General features: G+C 48.6%; 1 protein-coding gene and 1 long non-coding RNA gene across 2 annotated transcripts; one reads left to right on the top strand and one right to left on the bottom strand.

Annotated features, from left to right (window-relative positions):
* Positions 1 to 3,027: 3,027 nt before the first annotated feature.
* LOC115068384 lies at positions 3,028 to 4,581 on the top strand. Its single transcript, XR_003847737.1, has 3 exons — positions 3,028 to 3,257; positions 4,082 to 4,160; positions 4,407 to 4,581. It is a non-coding gene; the product is annotated as an uncharacterized LOC115068384 (long non-coding RNA).
* Positions 4,582 to 16,455: 11,874 nt separating this feature from the next.
* CUNH11orf86 (chromosome unknown C11orf86 homolog) lies at positions 16,456 to 18,290 on the bottom strand. The gene is made up of 2 exons (XM_008822869.2): positions 18,014 to 18,290; positions 16,456 to 17,144 (listed from the first exon to the last, which is right to left on the bottom strand). The coding sequence occupies exons 1-2, from the start codon at positions 18,287 to 18,289 to the stop codon at positions 17,049 to 17,051; spliced, it is 372 nt and encodes a 123-aa protein (XP_008821091.1). The 5' UTR covers position 18,290; the 3' UTR covers positions 16,456 to 17,048.
* Between the last annotated feature and the right edge of the window lie 2,491 nt (positions 18,291 to 20,781).

The following is a 20,781-nucleotide window of genomic DNA, read 5'->3' as shown; positions in this document are numbered from 1 at the left end:
AGGTCCTCTGCAAGAGCAGCCAGTGCTCTTAACTGCTGAGCCATCTCTCCAGTCCCCGATCTTTCCAGTTTATATCATCAGATTGTTATAGAAGTCAAATTACTTTGAATATATTTGAACGATATTTGTTCTTTTATTACTTTGTAGCAGTGGGAATTGAACCCAGGGCCCCCAATCATACTGAATAACAAGTAACTGGTTACTTGTTTTCTGTATCTAAGGAGTCTATTAAACATAGTGTCAGGCTTTATATAAAAATATACATGAGGATACAGCTAAGTGGAGAGTATCTGCCTAACATACAGAAAGCCATAGATTCAGTCCCCAGAACCATCAAGAAGGCAAAACCCAAACCAAAAACCTAACACATGAAGACATTAATAGAAGGAATCTATAAAGTAACAGCTTTTTGTTTACTTTTGTTGTTTTGAGACAGTCTCATGTAGTGTAAGAGTGAAACCACGGAGGACAAGTCACGGCCTTTGGGTTGCAACAGCAAGAGGTTTATTCAGGACACAGGTACCTGTGGGCACAGAGTCTCCTCGGAGGACTTGTGCACCCCAGGTTGAGTTCAGGGGGTTTTTATAAGGCAGAAGCAGGGTACAGAAGCAGAAACGCGGTTATTGGTTAATTTCAAACACATATAGTAATTTTACCAGTAATTTCAAAGGTATGCAGAGGTATGGGGTAAGGTCCGGGGCTAAGGGGAAATAGGATTGCTAAATGGGAGGTGACCTCAGAAGCACAGACGTTTTCTAAAGATTTCCTGGTATCGGGCCCTCAGGGTGGTCAGGAGTTCTGACCGTAAAGCCAGTTTACAGCTTGATCTGTGAAGCTTGACCGGCGCCTACCTGCCTTGCAGCCTTTAGATAAGGCTGGTCCTGGTTTCTGTTAAGTTATAACAAGTGGGCTGTGGGCCCCCTGAGTACTCATGGCATCTAGTTTCTCTTTATTTTTCACCTCTCCATCACCCCAGGTTTTGACTGCAGCCTGCCTGTCTCTATCCCACTCTCGCACTCAGCAGTGTACCCCGTTTCTTGTTCCTTCTTTGCACCCACTTCATTTGCTTTCTGGGCGTTCTAGTTCGCTTCCTATTGCTATAAAAACACCCTGACCAAAAGCAATTCGGAACGGGAAGGGTTTATTTCAGCTTACAACTCCCAGGTCACAATCCATCACTGACAGAAGTCAGGGCAGGAACTCAAGGCAGGGACTCGAGGCAAGAGCTGAAGCAGACACCATGGAGGAATGCTATTTTACTGACTTGCTTCCCTGGCCTGTTCTCAGCCTGCTTCCTATACAACCCAGGATCACCTGTCCAGGAGTAGCACCACCCACAATGGGCTGGGCCCTCCCACATCCGTCAGCAATTAAGAAAATGCCTCGCAAGCCAAGCATGGTGGTCCAGATCTTTAATCCCAGCACACAGGGGTCAGAGGCAGGTGGAACTCTGTGAGTTTAAGGCCAGCCTGGTCTACATAGTGAGTTCCAGGGAATCTGGCGCTACAGGGAGACCCTGACTCAAAAACACAACAAAACAAAAGCAACCTGGGGAGGAGTTTATTTGGTTTATACTTCCAGTTCATAATCTGCCATTAAAGGAAGTTAGGGCAGGAGCTCAAGCAGGCACTGAGGCAGAAACCATGGAAGGGGAACCCTGCTTACTGGCCTGTTCTCAGGCTCACCTCAGCTACCTTTCTTACAAGTGCAAGTCCCCTGGCCTAAGGATGGTACCGCCCATAGTGGGCTGGGCTGTCCTGCACAATTGACAGTCCAGAAAATGATCCACAGACCCATAGGCCAATCTGATCTCAATTTTGAGATTCCCTCTTTCCAGGCATGTCAAGTTGACAACCAAGATCAGCCATCACAGATAGCCATTATACTATTTCTAACAGTTCCTGGAAAAGACAGCTACCCTTGGCGGGGGGTGGTGGTGGTGGTGGTGGTGGTGGTGGTGGTGGTGGTGGTGGTGTCCTGTTTAGATGATTGGTGGTACCATCTGGATTGACACTTAAGGGAGAAGACAATGGTGTGCCTTTGTTCTTTACCAGAAAGCCTCCTGCCAGATAGTGATCTTACATACTTTTGGACAGTTTCTAGAAAGACCCTGTGTCTACCCAGGGCTGGAGCTAGGACAGGTTATCTAAGTCCTACACCTTCAGGATCTGATTTTCATAAGCTGCTGATTATGAGGGAGGGGTTTCTCCCCAGTGACCTTCGAGTCTGCTGTGTGTGACTAGCTACCTACCCAGTTCTCCTACTTCTGTGAAGACTTCCCCAACCTAGAACAAACCCTAGAACTCCGTTCAAGCTAAATGAAGCCACAGAAGGAGAATTATCCAAAAGATCCATCAGCACCACCAGACATCTATGAAGCACAGGTCAGGGACCAGAGGCCAGCAGGAGCCCCAGAGCCACTGTTTCTCTTTTCTGTCTCTGCAGTCCACTCTGGAGTAAAGATGCCCAACCACGGTTCTCCCAGTGAACATCTAGACCTTCAACCTGTGTCAGTCTCAAGAGAAGACTCTGATTGGCTGCTCTGGGTCAGGTGGAAGATCGAGGCCAGCCTGGTCTACAGAGCGAGTTCCAGGCCAGCTGGGGCTACAGGGAGACAGACCCGGTCTCAAAACAAAAACAAAAACAAACAAACAAAAAAGCCCTGTTTAGGGGATGGCCTTAAGAGTGAGTAGTGCTCTTGCAGAAGACCTCAGTTCCCAGCATCCACTGTGAGCTACTCACAACCCCCTTTAGCTCCAGCTCCAAAGGATACAATACCCTTTTCTGGACTCCTCTGGCACCTGCACTCACACATGCACATACTTAAACACAGACACATACATACACATAATCAAAAACATATATGCTTTCTCGTACGTAAAATAAATAAATAAAATGTAATTTTAAAAACCCTATGTGTTCCCCAGGGGTCCTGGTTCCTCCAAGGGGTGGGGCCTGCTGAGAACTGACTGTGGAGAGTTAGCATTGGAAGGCGGGGTTTGTGGCGCCATCTTGGGAAGGAAGTCATGAGCCACCAGAAACGCATGGCTGCAGCTGTGGGGACCACACAACAGCCCGGCGTACTCAAGGACAGGATGGCCTGACACTTCCGGACCTGGGGCGAGACCGCTGACCCCTGACACGTGCGCGACAGCTAGCGGTGACTGTGGGTGGCCGTGGAGCGATCTGATATGGTGGGCTCTGAGCCGAGGCACCCAGCCGAGCGTCGCGAGCTAGGCACTGAGTGTTGTCTCTTTGTAAGTCACTCCCCTCCCCCCCCATGATGACAATAATAAATGCACATAAAGATATGTTATATGGTTTGCCTGATAGCACAGACCCAAGGAGAACTCTGGTGACACCCTATTTACAGTCTGCTCAAATTCTGTTTGCTATTTGAACTGGTTGTTTGTTTGCACATCTTTGCCCAACCAGCACACACCAGGACCCCAGGATGTGGTGCACATGCACCTGACTATTGGGTCCAGTTCAAGGCTTCTGCCCAGAAACTGTCTGCAGTGTGGGCCTCCTAATTGTGCGACCTGTGTTCACAAACATGCCTTTATGTTCTACCGTTGCTGCCTTGAAATCCTCAATGATTTTTTTTTTTTTTTTTTTTTTTTTTTGAGACAGGGTTTCATTATGTAGCCCTGGCTGTCTGGGACTCAGAAATCAACCTGCCTCTACCTCCAGAGTGCTGAGATGAAAGGCATGAACCCCCACACCCAGCAATTTTTACTTATTGTTATAACAATAATATATACGTGTGTGTGTGTGTGTGCATGCCATAGCACACATGTGGAGATCAAAGGACAACTTATGAGAGTTGGTGCTCTCCTTCTACCATCTCGGTCTTGGGGATCAAACTCAGGTTGTCAGGCTTGGTGGCAAGTGCCTTTATCTGCTGAGCCATCTTGCCAGCCCCATACCCCTTTTTCCCTCAGGGCTAATCCAAGCAGGAAAGGTTAATTGTGATTCCAGCATCATGTTGGTGACAGTCCCTGCTGCAGCCATGGGTGCTGGCCAGGCCTGTGTCAACACACCACAAGAAGGCCAGCGCGTGTTCCTTTTCTGATACTAGGTTCTCTCTTGGCCTGTGCTCCTGTCCTTAGAAGACTCAGGAAACATTTGGAGGCTCTTACATCTCCATGGAGTGAAAGGTAGCCCCTTGGGGAGGGGCTGCAACCCACATTCAGTTTTCCAATCTGTCTTGTGCTAAATTAGGCCCATTCAAATCCCTCTCTCGAGGCATACAGGCACCCAATGTTCCGGGGGTCATAGAAACTGAGGAGGTGGGCCTGCGGGATGTGGCCTTAGGAGCACACCAGGTTACCCACCTAGCAGCTGAATGTAAGGAAAGGTGCCAGTTTCAGCACACACCCACATCCATCCCCATCCCTGGGCAGCTGCTGCAAACCTTTGACTGTGAACCCTCTGTGCCTGCCGCCTTTCATCCTTCAACAAAGACTCCTACGAAGGCATTGTTTCTATTTGGAGTGTGGAAAGGTCTGACTTGGAACTCAAAGCAGAAGTAGGGTGTGGCAGTCATGTCTACAATCCCAGGACTCAAGAGGCTGAGACTGGAAGATTGCTGACAGTTTGGGGGCAGCCTGGGATACATAGTGAGTTCCAGGTCAGCCTGGGCTACAGAATGTAACCTCCTCTAAAACAAAATAAAACAAAAACAAAGACTGAGCTGGGTGTGGTGGAGCACGCCTTTATTCTCAGTACTCTGGAGGCAGAGGTAGGCAGATCTCTGTGAGTTCAAGGCTAGCCTGGTCTTGCATTTGCCAAGCCTGACAACCTGAGTTTGATCCCTGGGATCCATGTGGTAGGAGGAGAGAACTGATTCCCAAGAGTTGTCCTCTGACCTCCACATGCACCTGGGACCTCCACATGCCCACACACATACACAGACACAGACACATTCACACATACACACAAAAAGTAAATATATAAGTGCAATTTAAGAAACTAAAAAGTTAGGCCGGACATGGTGGCGCACACCTTTAATCCCAACACTCAGGAGGCAGAGGCAGGTAGATCTCTGTGAGTTCAAGGTCAGCCTGGTCTACATAGTGAGTTCCAGGCAGCTGGGGCTACAGGAAGACCCTGTCTCAAAATGAAACAATAATAAAACCAACCAAATAAACAACCCCCCAAAAAAACCAAAAGGATAGAAACCCCAAGATGAACAATAATTTCTCTGTCCCTTGTATTGGTCCTCCCAGGGGGCAGTACAGGGTGGGGAGTGGTGGCGAGGAGGGCAGGCAAGCAGGTGGGTGCAATTGTCAGGGCAGGGGTAGGGTGCATCTGTAGGGAAAAGTAAAATAAAGGAAACCTCAAAATAACCACAAATCAAAGGCATTGTCGCCTACACAGCTCAGGTAAAGGCCCCGCCCGCCTCTCACTTTGCCCTGGAAAGGGAAGATGCTCAGCAGGGTGTGCAATAGAGTTCTTTTCAAACATTCATGTGAGTGTGTGTGTGTGTACATGTGAGTTTGTGTGAGTGTAGCCCTCCGAGTCTACAGCTTCCATACACCCCTGGCTTTAGTCAACCACGAGCAAACTTGTTACCTGGTTGCTGATGTGTGCTGTGTAGTGAGGCTTGTGATGCTGTGTCTAGACTGAACGTGTACAGATATTTTTCCATGTTATTCCCTAAACAATACAGTAGAACACTGGTCTAAAGAAGATCAAAAGAGTACAGGAAGATGTGCGTAGATTAGTACCCCATTTTATATGAAGGGCTTCAGCAACTGCAGGTTTTGGGGGGGGTGTGTTGTCATTTTGTTTTTGTTTTTTGAGGCAGTGTGGAGGGAGGACAACCTGTGGAAATTAGTTTCCTTCTTCTACCACATGGACCCCAGGGATTGAACACAGGTCTTCAGGCTTGGTGGCAAGTGCTGAGCCATCTCATGGGCTCGATTCCCTGACTTTTTTTTTCAGTCTTTTTGAGACAGGGTCTCCCTGTAGCCCCAGCTGGCCTGGAACTCACTATGTAGACCAGGCTGGCCTTGAACTCACAGACATCTGCCTGCCTCTGCCTCCTGAGCACTGGGATTAAAGGCATGTGCCACCATGCCCAGTAATTCCCTGACTATTTACTTAATGTCTTTCTTGTGTCCCAGGGTTCTGTCCAGCTATTTTGTAGAATGTCCCTCAGTTAAATATCCTGGAGATTTTTAAAAAATCTGTATGGGTGTTTTGTTTGCATGTATGTAAGTGCACGGTGTGTTTGCAATGCCCATGGAGGACAGAAGAGGGTGTTAGACGCCTTGGAACTGGAGTTACAGGTGGTTGTTAGCTGCCATGTGGGTGCTGGGAATTGAACCCGAGTCCTCTGCAAGAGCAATCAGTGATCTTAATTGCTGAGCCATCTCTCTAGTCCCCATGTCTGAGATATTCTTGTGACAATGCCCAGGCTGTGGTTTTGGGTATGATAACTACAGGAAAAGCACCATTTTGTCATTGATGTTGGCCTTGGCCTGACTGGAAGAGCACTGTCAGGCTTCTCCGCTGTAGGCTGCCCTTTTGTTCCTGTTTACAGCCTTTCCTACCATGGTCTGACACGTTCCTTGTCTCGACAGCTGCACTTCTGTCATCTAAGGGACAGCAAGTTGAAACTGGCAGATCTTAAACAGCCAGCACATCTGGCTCTGTGCTAAGACCTTCTATATGTCCCTTCCCTGACTCTTTAAACAATCTATTATCATGGTCCTGTTGTCTCTGTTTCAAAGAAGAGAAGTAGAATTTCCCAGCACTGGCCACACTGAAGTTCAACTCCAAGGCGGGAAGGATGCATTCTGAGGTCTGTCTGGACCTAGGCTTAAGGGCCTAGATGCAGAACTCTGTTCAAATTCCTTAGCAAGTCAGGGACTCTGCCTTCTGACACCACCAAGTCTGCAACGATTTCTCCCCACCTCTCCGATGTCCTGGACTCAGCCGGGTCAAACTGCCCACTCCTGACTCTCCAGGACTTCTAGTTGAAACCCACAGGGGAAGTGACCCAGACTTCCCAACAAATAAACCCACCCACAGATTTCCAAATATACAGAGGTAACTGTTTTCCTTCAGCCACAACTGGGAAGGGCTGGGACTCCAAACATCCTAGCCAGCTTCTGATCCTCCTGGTGATGAGATCTGGGTCATTTCCTTACTAGAACAGCCCTTCCCTGTGAGGTGGAAGGGAGACCTGCAACCACAAAGCAGTCACAGCTTGCAACAACATTGTAGGCCTGGTCTGGACACTTTTTGCCGCTCTGTGGACCAATCGAAGGGCTCCACACATGCTGAGTGGGTTGCTCTGCCTTTGAGTTACACCTGGAGCCAGGTACATTGGTTTGGTTAGATTTTGTTTGTTTGTTTGTTTGTTTGTTTGTTTGTTTGTTTGTTTGTTTGTTTGTTTGAGACAGGGACTTTTGCGACCCAGGCTGGCCTCTAAATTTTTTTATTGGACTGGAGAGATGGCTCAGTGGTTAAGAGCAATGGCTGCTCTTGCAGAGGACAGGGTTCAGTTCCCAGCTCCTACATGGCAGCTAACAGCTGTTTGTAATGCTACTTCCAGGGGATCTGACGCCCTCTTCTGGACTCTGTGGGCATTATACAATACAGGTACACTTGTATACATGCAGGCAAAACATTCGTACATGTAAAACAAAAAATAAATAATTTGCTTTATTTACCATTTGTAGTATATATTTTTATACATGTGGAGTCAGAGGACAACTTTCAGGAGTTAGTTCTCTCCTTCAACCTTTATGTGTGTCCTCAGAATGGAACACAGGTTATCAGGATTATAGTCTATGGAAGTAATCGATTACCCTCTGAATCATCTCACCAGTCCCAGTAAATATATGTATGTATTGAACTCAGGACCTCCTGAATGTCAGACAAATACTCTACCACTGAGCTATCTCTCTAGCCCCCACCAGATACATGTTATAAAACAATTATAAGGAGCCAGGTGTGGTGGCGCACGCCTTTAATGCCAGCACTTGGGAGGCAGAGGCAGGCAGATTTCTGTAAGCTCAAGGCCAGCCTGGGCTACAAAGTGAGTTCCGGGCCAGCGGGGGCTAAAGCTGGAGACCCTGTCTCAAAAAGACAAAAAAAAAAAAAAAAAAACAATTATAAGGACTGGAAAGATGGCTCAGCAGGTAAGAGCATGCACTGCTCTTGCAGAGGACCTGAGTTTGATTCCCAGCACCCACATCAAGCAGCTCACAACTGCTTACAACTCCAGTTCCTGTATGTGCATAATTCACACACAAATTCACAAAATTTATACTCATGTTATATATTTTTTTTGGTCTCCCTGGAGCTCACTCTATAGACCAAGCTGGCCTCAAACTCACAGAGGATCCGCCTGCCTCTGCCTCCCAAGTGCTGGGATTAAAGGTGTGTGCCACCATGCCCGGCCACACACAATAATTTTAGAATAAAAATTAACCCCCCCAAAAAAACCCAAAAAGCACAAATGACCTAAGCCTGATGGAGCATGCCTTTAATCCCAGCATTTGGGAGGCAGAGGCAGGCATATCTCTGTGAGTTTGCAGCCAGCCTTGTTTACATAACAAATCCCATGCCAGTTGGGACTACAGGGAGACCCAGTCTCACAAAAACAAAACAAGGGGCTGGAGAGATGGCTCAGCATTTAATAGCACTGGCTGCTCTTGCAGAAAGAAGACCTGGGTTCAAATCCCAGAACCTACATGGCAGCTAACTACTGTTTGTAACTCCAGTTCCAGGGGATCTAACACCCTCTTCTGACCTCCACAGACACTGCACAGCATGGGTACACTTACATACATGCAGGTATAACACTCATACACATAAAATAAACAACAACAAAAAACCAAACCAAAACAAACAAACAAAAACCATACAACAAGCTTTCCATCACTATTTCTTGGAATTTCTTAGCTTTTCAAATATGGAAAGCTTGTCATCAATTGACTTCGAACTGTGGAAGGTAAAGACTTAGCACTCTGATTTTCCCAACATACACTCCTATCACTTACATTACAATTTTTGATGTAATATTCACTGATTACATTATTATTTTTATTTATTTTAAAATTTATGTTATTTTTATTTGTGTGTGTGTGTGTGTGTGTGTGTGTGTGTGTGTGTGTGTGTGTGTGTTTGGGTATGTGTACACGTGTGGGTGCTGCAGAGGCCTGAAGGCTCCCTTGGAGTTGGAGTTCCCAGCAGTTGTAAGTCACCCAATGTGGCCCTGAACTCCAATTCTCTGCAATTCTTTTTTTTAGGATTTGTTTCCATTATTTTATGTGCATGTATGTGGGCCTGAGTATATGTATGCATGCACCATGTCTGTGTGCAGGTACCTATAGAATCCAGAAGAGGGCATTGGATCCCCTAGAACTAGAGTTACAGGTGGTTGTGAGCCACCTGATGTGAGTGTTGGGAACTGAACCCTGGTTCACTGCAAGAGTAGTAGGTGCTCTTAACTACCGAGCCTCTCTCCAGCCTCACCGCTTTGTTTTGTTTTTTCTTCAAGATAGAGTCTTGCTGGAGAGTTGGCTCAGTGGTTAAGAGCACTGGCTGCTCTTGCAGAGCACTGAGGTTCGATTCCCATCATCCACATGGTGGCTAGCAACCATCTGTAACTGCAGTTCAGGGGAGATCTGAAGCCCTCTTCTGGCATCCATGGGTATTGCACAACATGGGCACACTAACATACATGCAGGCAATACACTCATACACATCAAATAAAAATAATAAAATAAAAAATGATAGAGTCTCACGTATCCAAGGAGTACCTTGAACTTCCAATCCTCCCACCTCTACCACCCAAGTGCTAGTATTACAGCCATGTACCACCATGCCCAGTTTACATGCTGATGGGGATGGAACCCAGGTCTTGGTTCTATCCAAGGCAGTCACTTTACTAACAGCCAAATCCTCGTCTCCTGGAGACCCTAAGCTGGAAAACGGAAGTATCGTCTGTTCACATTTCTTCCAAGGGATCTCTATCTGTCATCCTGGGCAGCCCCCTGGAATCTTTCCAAGCTACCTCTCCCAAACAGCCCATTTTGGCTCTCCAGTGCTCCTTAGGGATGTAGAGACTCTGGCTTGCCTTCCTGGTCTCTGTCTCTCTGTCTCTGTCTCTGTCTCTCTCTCTCTTCATGGAGGTGAACCCATATTTACACTGCAACTGCTCTTCTTCAGGCTTCTCTGATGACCACCTTCATGATCACAACTTTGCACTTCTCTGGGCACCTCTGCACCCTGAGGCAGCCAGTGGTACCTGCCTCATCCTTAGGGGGCTGATTTCGGTGGGCTTCAAGAGGAGGGCTGTCTCTCATCCTTTCTGAGGCTCCTCACTGACCCGGCTCTGGGTGAGTCTTGTAAACGTCGGGTGGGTTGACTGCTTGCCCTGGAGCCAAGGTGGGGGCAGGGATGGTCAGAGGTAGCCACAGTGGGAGAAAGGTGCAGTGAGGACCAGTGCCTGCCTTCCCTGGATACCCATTCCCCCCCAGGCACCAAGGGCAGGCCCCTCCTGGGACGCCCAGCACCGCCATCTGGTCTGTGGCTTGCCAGGCCCACTTTCCCAGATCCTGACAGTTTCTCCCTGGCACTTATAACCCCGCGAAGGCCAGGCACAGCCAAGGTGAGCTGAGGACACGGCAGACTCTGAGTGCCAGACTTCCTCAAGGCTCTCCTAGGGCAGGCGCTTCCAAGGGCTGGCCCTGGCCAGGCCTAGCATGTGCCCTGGCCCAGCATGTGCCCTGGCCAGGCCTAGCATGTGCCCTGGCCCATGGTATCCCCAGGTGCCTCCAGTCAGGGGTTATTATAACACTGCCACTTTCTAGAGGTGGGTGCTGAAGTTCAGGGAAGGTCCCTGCCCTAGTCACATAGGGAGACCTCTCTGGAATTGGCTACTAAGAGCCTAGGGCTCACTAACTGCTCTGATGCCAGGAATGCAACAGCCCTGTGAGAAGGGACAGATAAAGTATCAAAGTACAAAGAGGTTGAGCAACTGCTTGATGTCACTGAGCTAACAAACAATGTAGGCAGGAATCACATTCAGACTGGTCTGGAATTTGTGTGTCTGTGTGCACATGTGTGTACAGAGGCCAAGGGTCAAACTTGAGTGTTATTCCTCAGATGTTACCCATCTTATCTTTTTAAAATTTTTTAAATTTATGGAACTAGAGAGATGGCTCAGTGTTTAATAACACTTGCTGTTCTTCCAGAGGACCCGGGTTCAATTCCCAGCAACCACATGGTGGCTAACTACTGTCTGTAACTCCAGTTCCAGGAGATCTGACACCTTCTTCTGGCCTCTGCAGGCTTTGCATGACATGGGTGCACTTATATACATCCAGGCAATACACTCATATACATAAAATTTTAAAAAAATAATAAAAATTATTTATTATGGCAGGCATGATGGTGCACACCTTTAATCCCAGCATCTGGAAGGCAGAGACGGGTGGATCTTTGTGAGTTCAAGGCCAGCCTGGTCTGCATAGTGAGTTCCAGGCCAGCCCCACTACAGGGAGACCCTGTCTCCAAAAGACAAAAAAAAAATTATTATTTTTAAAAATTTGTGGTATGAGTCCATTGCCTGCATGTATGTATGTAAGTGTAGCTGTGTCATGCAATGCCCACGGAGATCAGAAGAGGGTGTCAGAGTCCCTGGAACTGTAGTTATGGACAGTTGTTGGGCACTATCTGGTTGCTGGAAATTGAACCTGGGTCCTCTGCAAGGGCAACCAGTGCTCTTAACCGCTGAGCCATCCCTCCAGCCCCTTATTTATTATTTTTATGTATTATAAGATTGTATGTATATGCCTGCATGTATGTAATTGCACCCATGTTGTGCAATGCCCATGGAAGTCAGAAGAGGGCATCGGATTCCCTTGGAACTGGAGTTACAGACTGTTGATAGCTGCCAGGTTGGTGCTGGGAACTGAACTCCGGTCCTCTGCAAGAGTAGCCAGTGCTCTTAACTGCTGAGCCACCTCTCTCAAGCCCCTCACCTTATTTCTTGAAACAAGGTCTCTCACTGAGACTTGTGGCTCACTCATTAGGCTAGGCTGGAGGGTTACTGAGCCCCAGGGATCCTCTTGTCTCTGCCTCCCCAGTGCTGGGACATTTTTACACACATCTTGATGATGAGAGTGATTAGAGTATGTGTGATGGTTCTGTCTCAAGACACAGCACCCCAAACATTCTGCCCTTCAGCCCAAAGAAGATACAGGATCAGCATCCTCATTCCACAGAAGAGAGAGTTAAGACCAGATGAAGGTGAGATGGCTCAATGGGTAGAAGTGCTTGCCACGAAAGTCTGGCAATCCGAGTTAGATCCCTGGGACCTATAAAAAGGTGGAAGGAGAGAACCAATCCCACAAAGTTGTTCTCTGACCTCCACATGTCCATGCATGTACATAGATCATGAACCTAAGCCCAACAAACAAAAACAAAGACAAAGGAGGAGAGCCATTCTCCCAAGATCAAGTAATGTTCAAGGAGCCTCTTCTGCAGCTCTGACTGGCTGTCCACATTGAGCCCCATTGAGCCCCATTGCCTGGCTTTGGACACCCAGCCCAGGCAATCACTGCAGCCGAGAGGCAGCCGATCTGGTTGAGAGCCTCAGCTTGTCTCCCGCCTGCTACAGCCTCACTCCCCTCATCTGTAAGATAAACAGCCCCATCCAGATCTGCAGTCCTCGGCCTGAGAGGCTAGGGACACAGTGTTTTCTGCTAGCCTCGTTGCTTCCCCATTAGCGCGGCTGTGAAGCCCCATTTCCCTTGCAGGAAATTAATTTTCCACCTGCTCCCAGCTTTCTCCCTGGGAGGAAGCTGAAGGAGATGCCCAGTCTAAGGTAGGGCCCAACCTTAGTTCAGGGAATCTGACCTCCTGTGTAATCTCCGTCACCACGCTGCTCCAGTGAGCATTTATTGATGCTTTGTAACAGAGCAGCAGGAGCAATATCTGCTTCCCAGACACACCACGGTGAAGAACTTGCCGACAGAGGGTGAACTGAAGGAGCTATGCGGGATAAGCTGTGAGCTCCTCAGAACTGGGCAGGCGGGAGAGTGACTGTGTGAGGCAGGGGTGATGTTCAGGGGAGACTAGAGTACAATGGAGTGGGACTGAGGGTCTCAGACCTTCCGGCTATGGGCTGTAAGACCCCTCAAGGGGTACCTGAGACCCCTGGGCATGAGCTAAGTGGTTCTGCCCACTGAGAGCAGATGAAATAGAGCTGAGAAGTGGAAAACTGAGAGTTGGGGGATGTAGAGCCAGACAGGTGCTGGCTGTGGGTGGATGAGCACCAAGCCCTGGCTTGTGCCCCTGGATAGGCCATGCTGACCACCACGCTGAGGCCCCTGGGTGCCACAGCCCCTTATGTATGTACACACTGTCATAGAGGTCTACAAGGTGGGGAATGTCTGCCACGAGGTTGAAGCTGCCCCACCAGCCAACTACCTCACCCCAGCTCCTTGTATCCAGATTTGGGTGAGGCCTGACTGTTGCTCTCTTCCAGTTCAGAGTAGTCCCCATGCTTCTCTCTGTCATCTCACCAAATCTGGCAAGGTAAAACTGTCATCTTCCTTGATGGCTGGGGAAACTGAGGCACCAGGTGCTGGAGGGTATGGGCAGCTGTCACAGAGCCTGGCTTTAAGGCCCTGTCCTTCCTGGTGGCCTATACAAAAAAGGATGGGCAAGGTGTGAAATGGGCACATGGGAGGTAGTGCGGAACAAGGTTGGGGGGTCATTTGCAGCAAATATATGCAGAGCCCCAGCCAGGGGCATTGCTGTATCTGAGACCCTCATGGCAGTCTGGCCTCTCGGCCTTGGTCCATGTTGATCGCAAATGCAAGAAGACAGGCTCGTCCTCTAGGGCCTCCTGGGGAGCTATTCATCAGGAGAGGCATGTTTCTGTAACCTTCTGACCCCCTACCTCCAACCAGTGACTCAAGAGTAAAATCCCAGTTCAACTGGATGATAGGGGTCTCTGCTCCAGCTAGAATCCCCCAAACACACTATGCGATTCTTGCAGCTGCTGTAACAAGTGACCCCAAATCAGAGACTGAAAACACAAGAAACTAATTGCCTCACTGTTCTGGAAGCCAGGTTGGAAGTTCAAGGGCCAGGCATGGTGGCACACACCTGTAACCCCAGCATTTGGGAAGTAGTGGTAGGAGGATCAGGAGTTCAAGACCAGCTTTGGCTACATAGGGGTTTGAGGCTAGCCTGGGCTACATGGGACCTTGCCTCAAAACAAATAGGGCTGGCAGGATGGCTCAGCAGCATGTAAAAGTTGCTGAGTGGTCTCATGAGTTTAATCCTCAGAACCCACAATGGAAGGAGACCTCCAACTCTGAAAGTTGTTCTCTGTCATCCACATGCATACCATGTTATACATGTACCCATACTTACACACACATCATACACAATAATTAATAATAATGGATTTTTAAATTAAAAAAAAAAGAGAGGACTGGGAGATGGCTGTCAGTAGAGCTTGCTGTACAACAATGAGTACCTGAGTTTGATTCCCAGAACCCATATAAAAAACCCAGCATAGCCGGGCATGGTGGCACACACCTTTAATCCCAGCACTTGGGAGGCAGAGGCAGGCAGATCTCTGTAAGTTCAAGGCCAGCCTGGTCTACATAGTTCCAGGACAGCTGGTCAAAAAGACCAAAAAAAAAAAAAACAAAAAAAAAAAAAAACAAAAAAAAAAACCCAGCAAGGGGGTTACACATCTGCAACCCCAGCAGCAGGAAGTGGGTGGGGATCCCTAAAGCTTATTGGTCAGACAGTCTAGCCAATCAGTGGGCTCCAGATTCAAGGAGAGCCCCTGTCTCAAAAATATAAAGCAGACATTGGAAGTTGACTTCTGCCTTCTGCATACACCCCAAACACAAATGTGAGCCGGCAACTGCACGCACACACACACACGCACACGCACACACACACCACAAAAAAAGGAAGATGGGAAGAAAGGAAGGAAGGGAAGAAGGGAGGAAGGAAGGGAAAAAAAGCTCAAGTGTCAGGTGTGAGCAGGACCATACTCTCTCCCACCCCACCAGGCTCTTCCTGGTGAAGGAGGAGACTCCTCCTTCTCCCCTTGTTTCTGGTGGCTGCTGACAGCCAACTTCGGCTTCGGCTTCGTGGCCCCCAGGGTCACACTCTGTCTTCAGCTTCACGGTGCCTCTTCTCTGAGCCCTTTCCTTTGTGTCTCCTAATAAGGTTTTGGGTCTTAGATTTAATATAACCCCAAATGATCTCTTTATCTCAAGATCTTTATCTTGAATTCATCTGCAAGGCTAAAGCAACCCTTATGACAAGGAAACAAAGCAAAAAGCCTCCCACAATGGGAGGGACGGCTATTGTCACCTCTGGAAACAATCCTTGTGGGGAGTGGAGGGGCTCTGCCAAGGGCCCTAGAAGGTGTACTCCCTGCCAGCAGAGTTGCCAAGGCTGAGGTTGGCATTGCTCTGCCTAGGAGGAGCAAGTCACTCATCCTTCCCAAACCCCTTAACCTCCCACCCCCACCCTGTCCTGGACTCAGCTTCCTCCTCCAGACACTGAGAGTCTTGTTTAGAACTGTGAACTGAAACATCTCCCTGGAGTCCTGGGGTTCCTTGAGGTATGCTTCCTGGGGTTCTCTATACTCTCTAGGCTATTGCAGAAAGGGGCAGAGCAGGGTTTGCAACTACCTGGGCTGAAAACTTCTACTTGGGACCAGGGAGATGACCAGTGGGTAAATGCTTGTTGCCAAGTCTGATGACTTGAGTTCGATAGCCAGGACCCACGTGGTGGAAGGAGAGAACAACCAACTCTTGAAAGTTGTCCTCTGACCTCCACACATGCATGCACTGTAGCACATGCATGTACACATATGCACACACAAAATAAATAAAAGTGAAATCATAATAATTTTAAAAGCTTCTGCTTGGCTCCCACAGTCTGGCTTGGAAGCAAGTTCCCAGTGGCCACCAAGGACAAACATTGCTCAAGACCGCTCTTGTTCCTGAGTGATCCTGTCAGGTTTCTGAGCTCTGAGAGAACAAGGAGCCCATCACCATATCTCCTGGACCTGCACAAAGAGCCCTGAGTGAGTAGAACACCTACCAGGATGTCAGGTCTGCCTTGACCTTTGGCCTGCTGGAGCCTGCAGAGCCCAGGAGTCCCACCATAAGGGCTGATACCTTTCAAAAAGCTTAGGCATGCTCCCTCTCTCTGGCCTTTGGAGAGCCCTTTGCCCTCTTTGAGCTTCAGACTGAGTCTGGCTTGGACTTTGACAAGACTGGCTTGTTTCCCAGGGGTTGGGAGAGGCTCTAAGCCTCTGTTGTTAGTCATTAGGCAAAGAATTTTCTTCAGCTCAGCATCTTTAATATAACATATTCAACCCCAATGTTGGACACTGGGGGATGGAGGTGGAGGGTCTTTTCCCACCTCTAGGCATCAGTTTTCCCCTCTGTCACATAGGAGGGAAGACTTCCCCTGCCTTCTTCACCGGGACACCATGAGGCCAAAAGGCAACAAAATGCATGCTTGAGCCTCTCAGCCATTCAGTACCCAGCACAGAGGACCGTCCAGACTTGCCTTTGAGGCTGTCTGCTCTGTGTCCTGGCCTGTCACTAGCAGAGGACCAGAAAGCCGAGTGGAGCTTGGCTCTGTGACCAGGCAACATCCAAGAACTTCTCAGCCACGTATGGCTTCACTGAACTCTGTCTTGGAAGTGGACAGTTGGTCTGTGGGGGGTTAGGGGGTCAACACTTCCACTTCTGTGCAGGTTCCCGAGACCTTCAAATGTCAGTTGAGGGGGTCTCCCAGTCTAGAAGGCAGAGAGATGAACCCCTTCTTCTCAGGCCCAAAGGTCTTTACTGAGAGCCAAGAAGGCAGCCACATAGGACCTTGAACGAACTGTGGCAGAGGCCTCCGTGGGTCACACGAGAAAAGCCAAAGGTCAGAGCAGTCCAGAGTGCAGAAAAGCCGCAAAGAAACTGATGGGGAGCTGTAGCAGTCCAGCAGGGTGCCGCGAGGGGCCATCTCCTACAGCATCTCTAGCTGTTGGTGTCCAGTGGGGGCTCTGGGGAGGCAGGTCGATTCAGGGTCACCCCAGGGAAGCTAGCGACAAAGCTCTGCCACCTTCTCCTAACCTGTTCCAAGTCCAAAATAGGGAGAGGTCAAGAGAGTGGTGGGCTTGCTTCCGGTGCTGTTCCACCCACAGCCACCAGGTGGAGGTAGATCCCAGAGAGAGAGAAGCACTGTTCCTGGGGGACCCTTCCCCTTAGCCAAAGGAGGTAGGGCAAGAGAGGATGAGGTAAGAGGCACAAAACTTGCCAGAAGTTGCACTGGCGGATCTCCTTGCCTCCGGCCCTTTTCTTTATCATGTTCTTAGTGGAAATGCTTTGAGTTTGTCCCCATTTGATATAATTTGACTATAATTTTGTCATATATACACTTTGTTATGTTGGATATGTTCCTTCAATTCTGAGTTTTTTTTTTTTTTTTTTTTTTTGTCTTTTTGAGACAGGGTCTCCCTATAGACTCCAGCTGACCTGGAACTAACTATGTAGACCTTGAACTCACAGAGATCTGCCTACCTCTGTCTCCAGAGTGCTGGGATTAAAGGCATGCGCCACCACACCTGGCCCATGTTAATCATCTTAAAACAGCTCAGAGTACCTGGCATCATGCCTGCAATTCCACTACTCAGAAGGTGGAAAAGGATCAAGAGTTCCATCCAGGCTAGCCTGAGCTACACAGTGAGACCCTATCTCAAAACAAACACACTTAGCTCCACCTAAGCCTCACTCATTCTTCCTCCTGAAACCTTCAGTGACTCCCCAGTGCCCACAGGAACAATCCCAGCTGCTTTCAAGGCATCTCAAATGCATTCAATCCCTGAGTCTCTTGCCTACCTCTCTTCCAGTCAGCTATCTTCCTGACCTTTTGCTGCCCTAGGCCCCTCTCTTGGAAGCCCCTTAAGCCCCAATAACACCCCCACTTCACCCTGAAGCCTCACCTGTTGGTATTGCCTCAGCCACCGCTGGCTGCCTCGTCCCTGGGTTTGGATCAGCTGCTCTGTGTCTCCCAGGGTCCCTGGAAGCCGCTCGTGAGCAGAGGCCTCTAGCCCTTCCATGCCCTCATCAAGGCCCTGGGATCTGGACTTCTCACGGCCCTGTCTTAGGCTCAGTGCTCTGTGGAGTCGGCCCTCAAGGGACCTCCCCTGGGGCTCCTGGAGCTTCCCATAGCAAGACTGGGGTTCTCGAAAGGACTGACTCCGCCGGCTGGTCCCCATGGTTCTGGAGGCTGTTGTCACTCTGAAGGCCACTGGCTTTCTGAGATGGTCTGGTGCCTCCACCCATCTGATGTGAGATCACCTGGAGGCAAAGGTTGGTCCTGCTGAGGTGGCTGTCATAAACCAAAGGGCAGGCCACAGAGTCCAAGCATCTCTGAGTCACTTCCCCACTGTCTCCTCACTCTGAGGGGCTAGGTAGCCCAGGCTGGCCTCAAACTCATGGTCCTCCTGAGTGCTGGACTGGCTCCAATTGGCTCTCTTTCCTCCTCTCACTCCAGCCAGCCTTCCCTAATCACCCCATCCTCAGAGATCTTGGCCTCCTCTGAACTTGGCCTTGGCTGTCCACAATACACATCTCTTTGACATTAAGCACAGATGCCTCCATTGCAAAATAGTTCAATTAATAAAGACCACAGTAAAATTGTGCAAGGCAGAGGGCTGGAAGAGTGGACAGTCCCTGTTTAATGACTATAGATGTTCAGTGTTACAAGGTTAGCCAGGTGTGGTGGCCAATGCATTTAACCCAGCACTTGAGAGGCAGAGGCAGGCAGGTCTCTGAACTCAAGGCCAGCCTGGTCTACATAGTGAGTTCCAGGTCAGCTGGGGCTACAGGGAGACCCTGTCTCAAAAAGACCAAAAAACAGAAAACAAGCAAGCAAACAAACAAACAAAACAAGGTGACAAGAGTTTTGGAGGTTGCACTAATTTTTAAAAAAATTGGCCCACAGGAGCTTGGGAGATGGCTGTCAGTAATGCATTTGCCTCACAATCAGGAAGACCTAAGTTTGGTTCCCCAACATCTACATAGAAAGGTGGGTGCTGCACACACCTGTAATCCCAGCCTCAGAGAAGCAGAGACAACAGGATCCCTGGGGTTTGCTGGACACCCGGTCTAGCTGAATGAGTGAGCGCCAGGTTCAGTGAAAAACCCTGTCTCCAAAATTAAGGTGAGGGCTGGAGAGATAGCTTACTGCCTGAGTTTGATCCCCAGAACCCACATGGTGGAAGGAGAGAACCGACTCCTGAAAGTTGTCTTCTGACCTCCACATGTACGCCTTAAGACTTGTGTTTGTGTGCATGTTAATGCATACACATAATGAATAAATGAATGTAATTAAAAGTATATATATATATTTTTGGTCTTTTTTTGAGACAGGGTCTCCCTATAGCCGCAGCTGTCCTGGAACTCACTATGTAGACCAGGCTGGCCTTGAACTCACAGAGATCTGCCTGCCTCTGCCTCCCCTCCCGAGTGCTGGGATTAAAGGTGTGTGCCACCACCCCTGGCAAAAGTATATTTTTAAAGGTGGAGAGTGTGAGACTGGAGAGATGCTCAGTGGTTAAGAGCACTGACTGTTCTTGCAGAGGACCCAGGTTCAATTCCCAGCACCCACATAGGGGCTACGAACCATCCTTAACTCCAGTTTCAGGGGACTCTGAAGTCCTCTTCTGACCTCCGTGGCATTGCATGGCACCGGTGCACTCACATACATGCAGGCAGTACACTCATACACATTAAAAATAATAATAATAAAAATAAAAGGTGGAGAGTGATAGAAGAAGACATTTGACATCCACTTCTGGCCTCCTCATGTACATACATTATATGTTCCCACATACATGTACACATACATGTATACTACATAGACATGCAAAGAAACAAATGATTCATACTACATTTTATTTCACTACACCGGATTTTTGTTGCTATTGTTATTTTTAGACAAGGTCTCCTGTAGCCCAGGCTGGCCCCAAACTTGCTGTGTATCAGAGGATAACCTTGAACTCCTAACGCTCTTTCCTCTACCTCCTGAGTTCTTGGATTACAAGTATGGTATCATGCCTGGCATATGTGGTGCTTGGGATGGAACCTAGGGCCTTGTGCATGCTAGACAAGCATTCTACTAACTGTGATACATCCTCAGGCCAGAAAAAAATTTTTTTAATATTTTATTTGTTATTTTTATTTTATGTGTGTGAATGTTTTGTCTACATGTATGTAAGTGCACCCATGTGGCACAATGCTCATGGAAGTCAGAAGAGGGCTTCAGATCCCCTGGAACTGGAATTAGGATGGTTGTTAGCTATATGCTAGCACTACTATGTGGGTGCTGGGAACTGAACCAGGTCCTCTGTAAGAGCAGGTATTGCTCTTTTTTTGCCTTTGGTCTTTTTGAGGCAGTCTCCCTGTAACCCCAACTGGCCTGGAACTTGCTATGTAGACCAGGCTGGCCATGAACTCACAGAGATCCACCTGCATCTGCCTCCTGTGCTGGAATTAAAGATGTATGCCACTATGCCTGGCCAGCAGCCAGTGTTCTTAACCACTGATCCATCTCTCCAGCCCCAGGGGGGGGGAAATTTAAAGGAAAAAGGAAAGAAAAAGAAAGAAAGAAAGAAAGAAAGAGGGAGGGAGGAAGGAAAAAGAAAAAGGAAGGAAGGAAAGAAAGAAAGAAAGAAAGAGGGGGGGAGGAAGGAAAAAGAAAAAGAAG

The sequence above is a fragment of the Nannospalax galili genome, unplaced genomic scaffold (assembly GCF_000622305.1).
Source record: "Nannospalax galili isolate Female #2095 unplaced genomic scaffold, S.galili_v1.0 scaffold89, whole genome shotgun sequence".
Lineage (NCBI taxonomy): Eukaryota > Metazoa > Chordata > Mammalia > Rodentia > Spalacidae > Nannospalax > Nannospalax galili.
Note: the sequence above shows the minus strand (reverse complement) of the source record. Positions and strands in the feature narration are given on the sequence as shown.

What these genes read in the sequence shown, in the direction of transcription:
- CUNH11orf86 (XM_008822869.2), bottom strand. Translation starts at nt 18,289, where the DNA reads ATGGGGACCAGCCGGCGGAGTCAGTCCTTTCGAGAACCCCAGTCTTGC. An exon ending in GGCTGAGGCAATACCAACAG is followed by an intron (nt 17,145 to 18,013) that starts GTGAGGCTTCAG and finishes GACTTGGAACAG; the next exon opens with GTTAGGAGAAGGTGGCAGAG.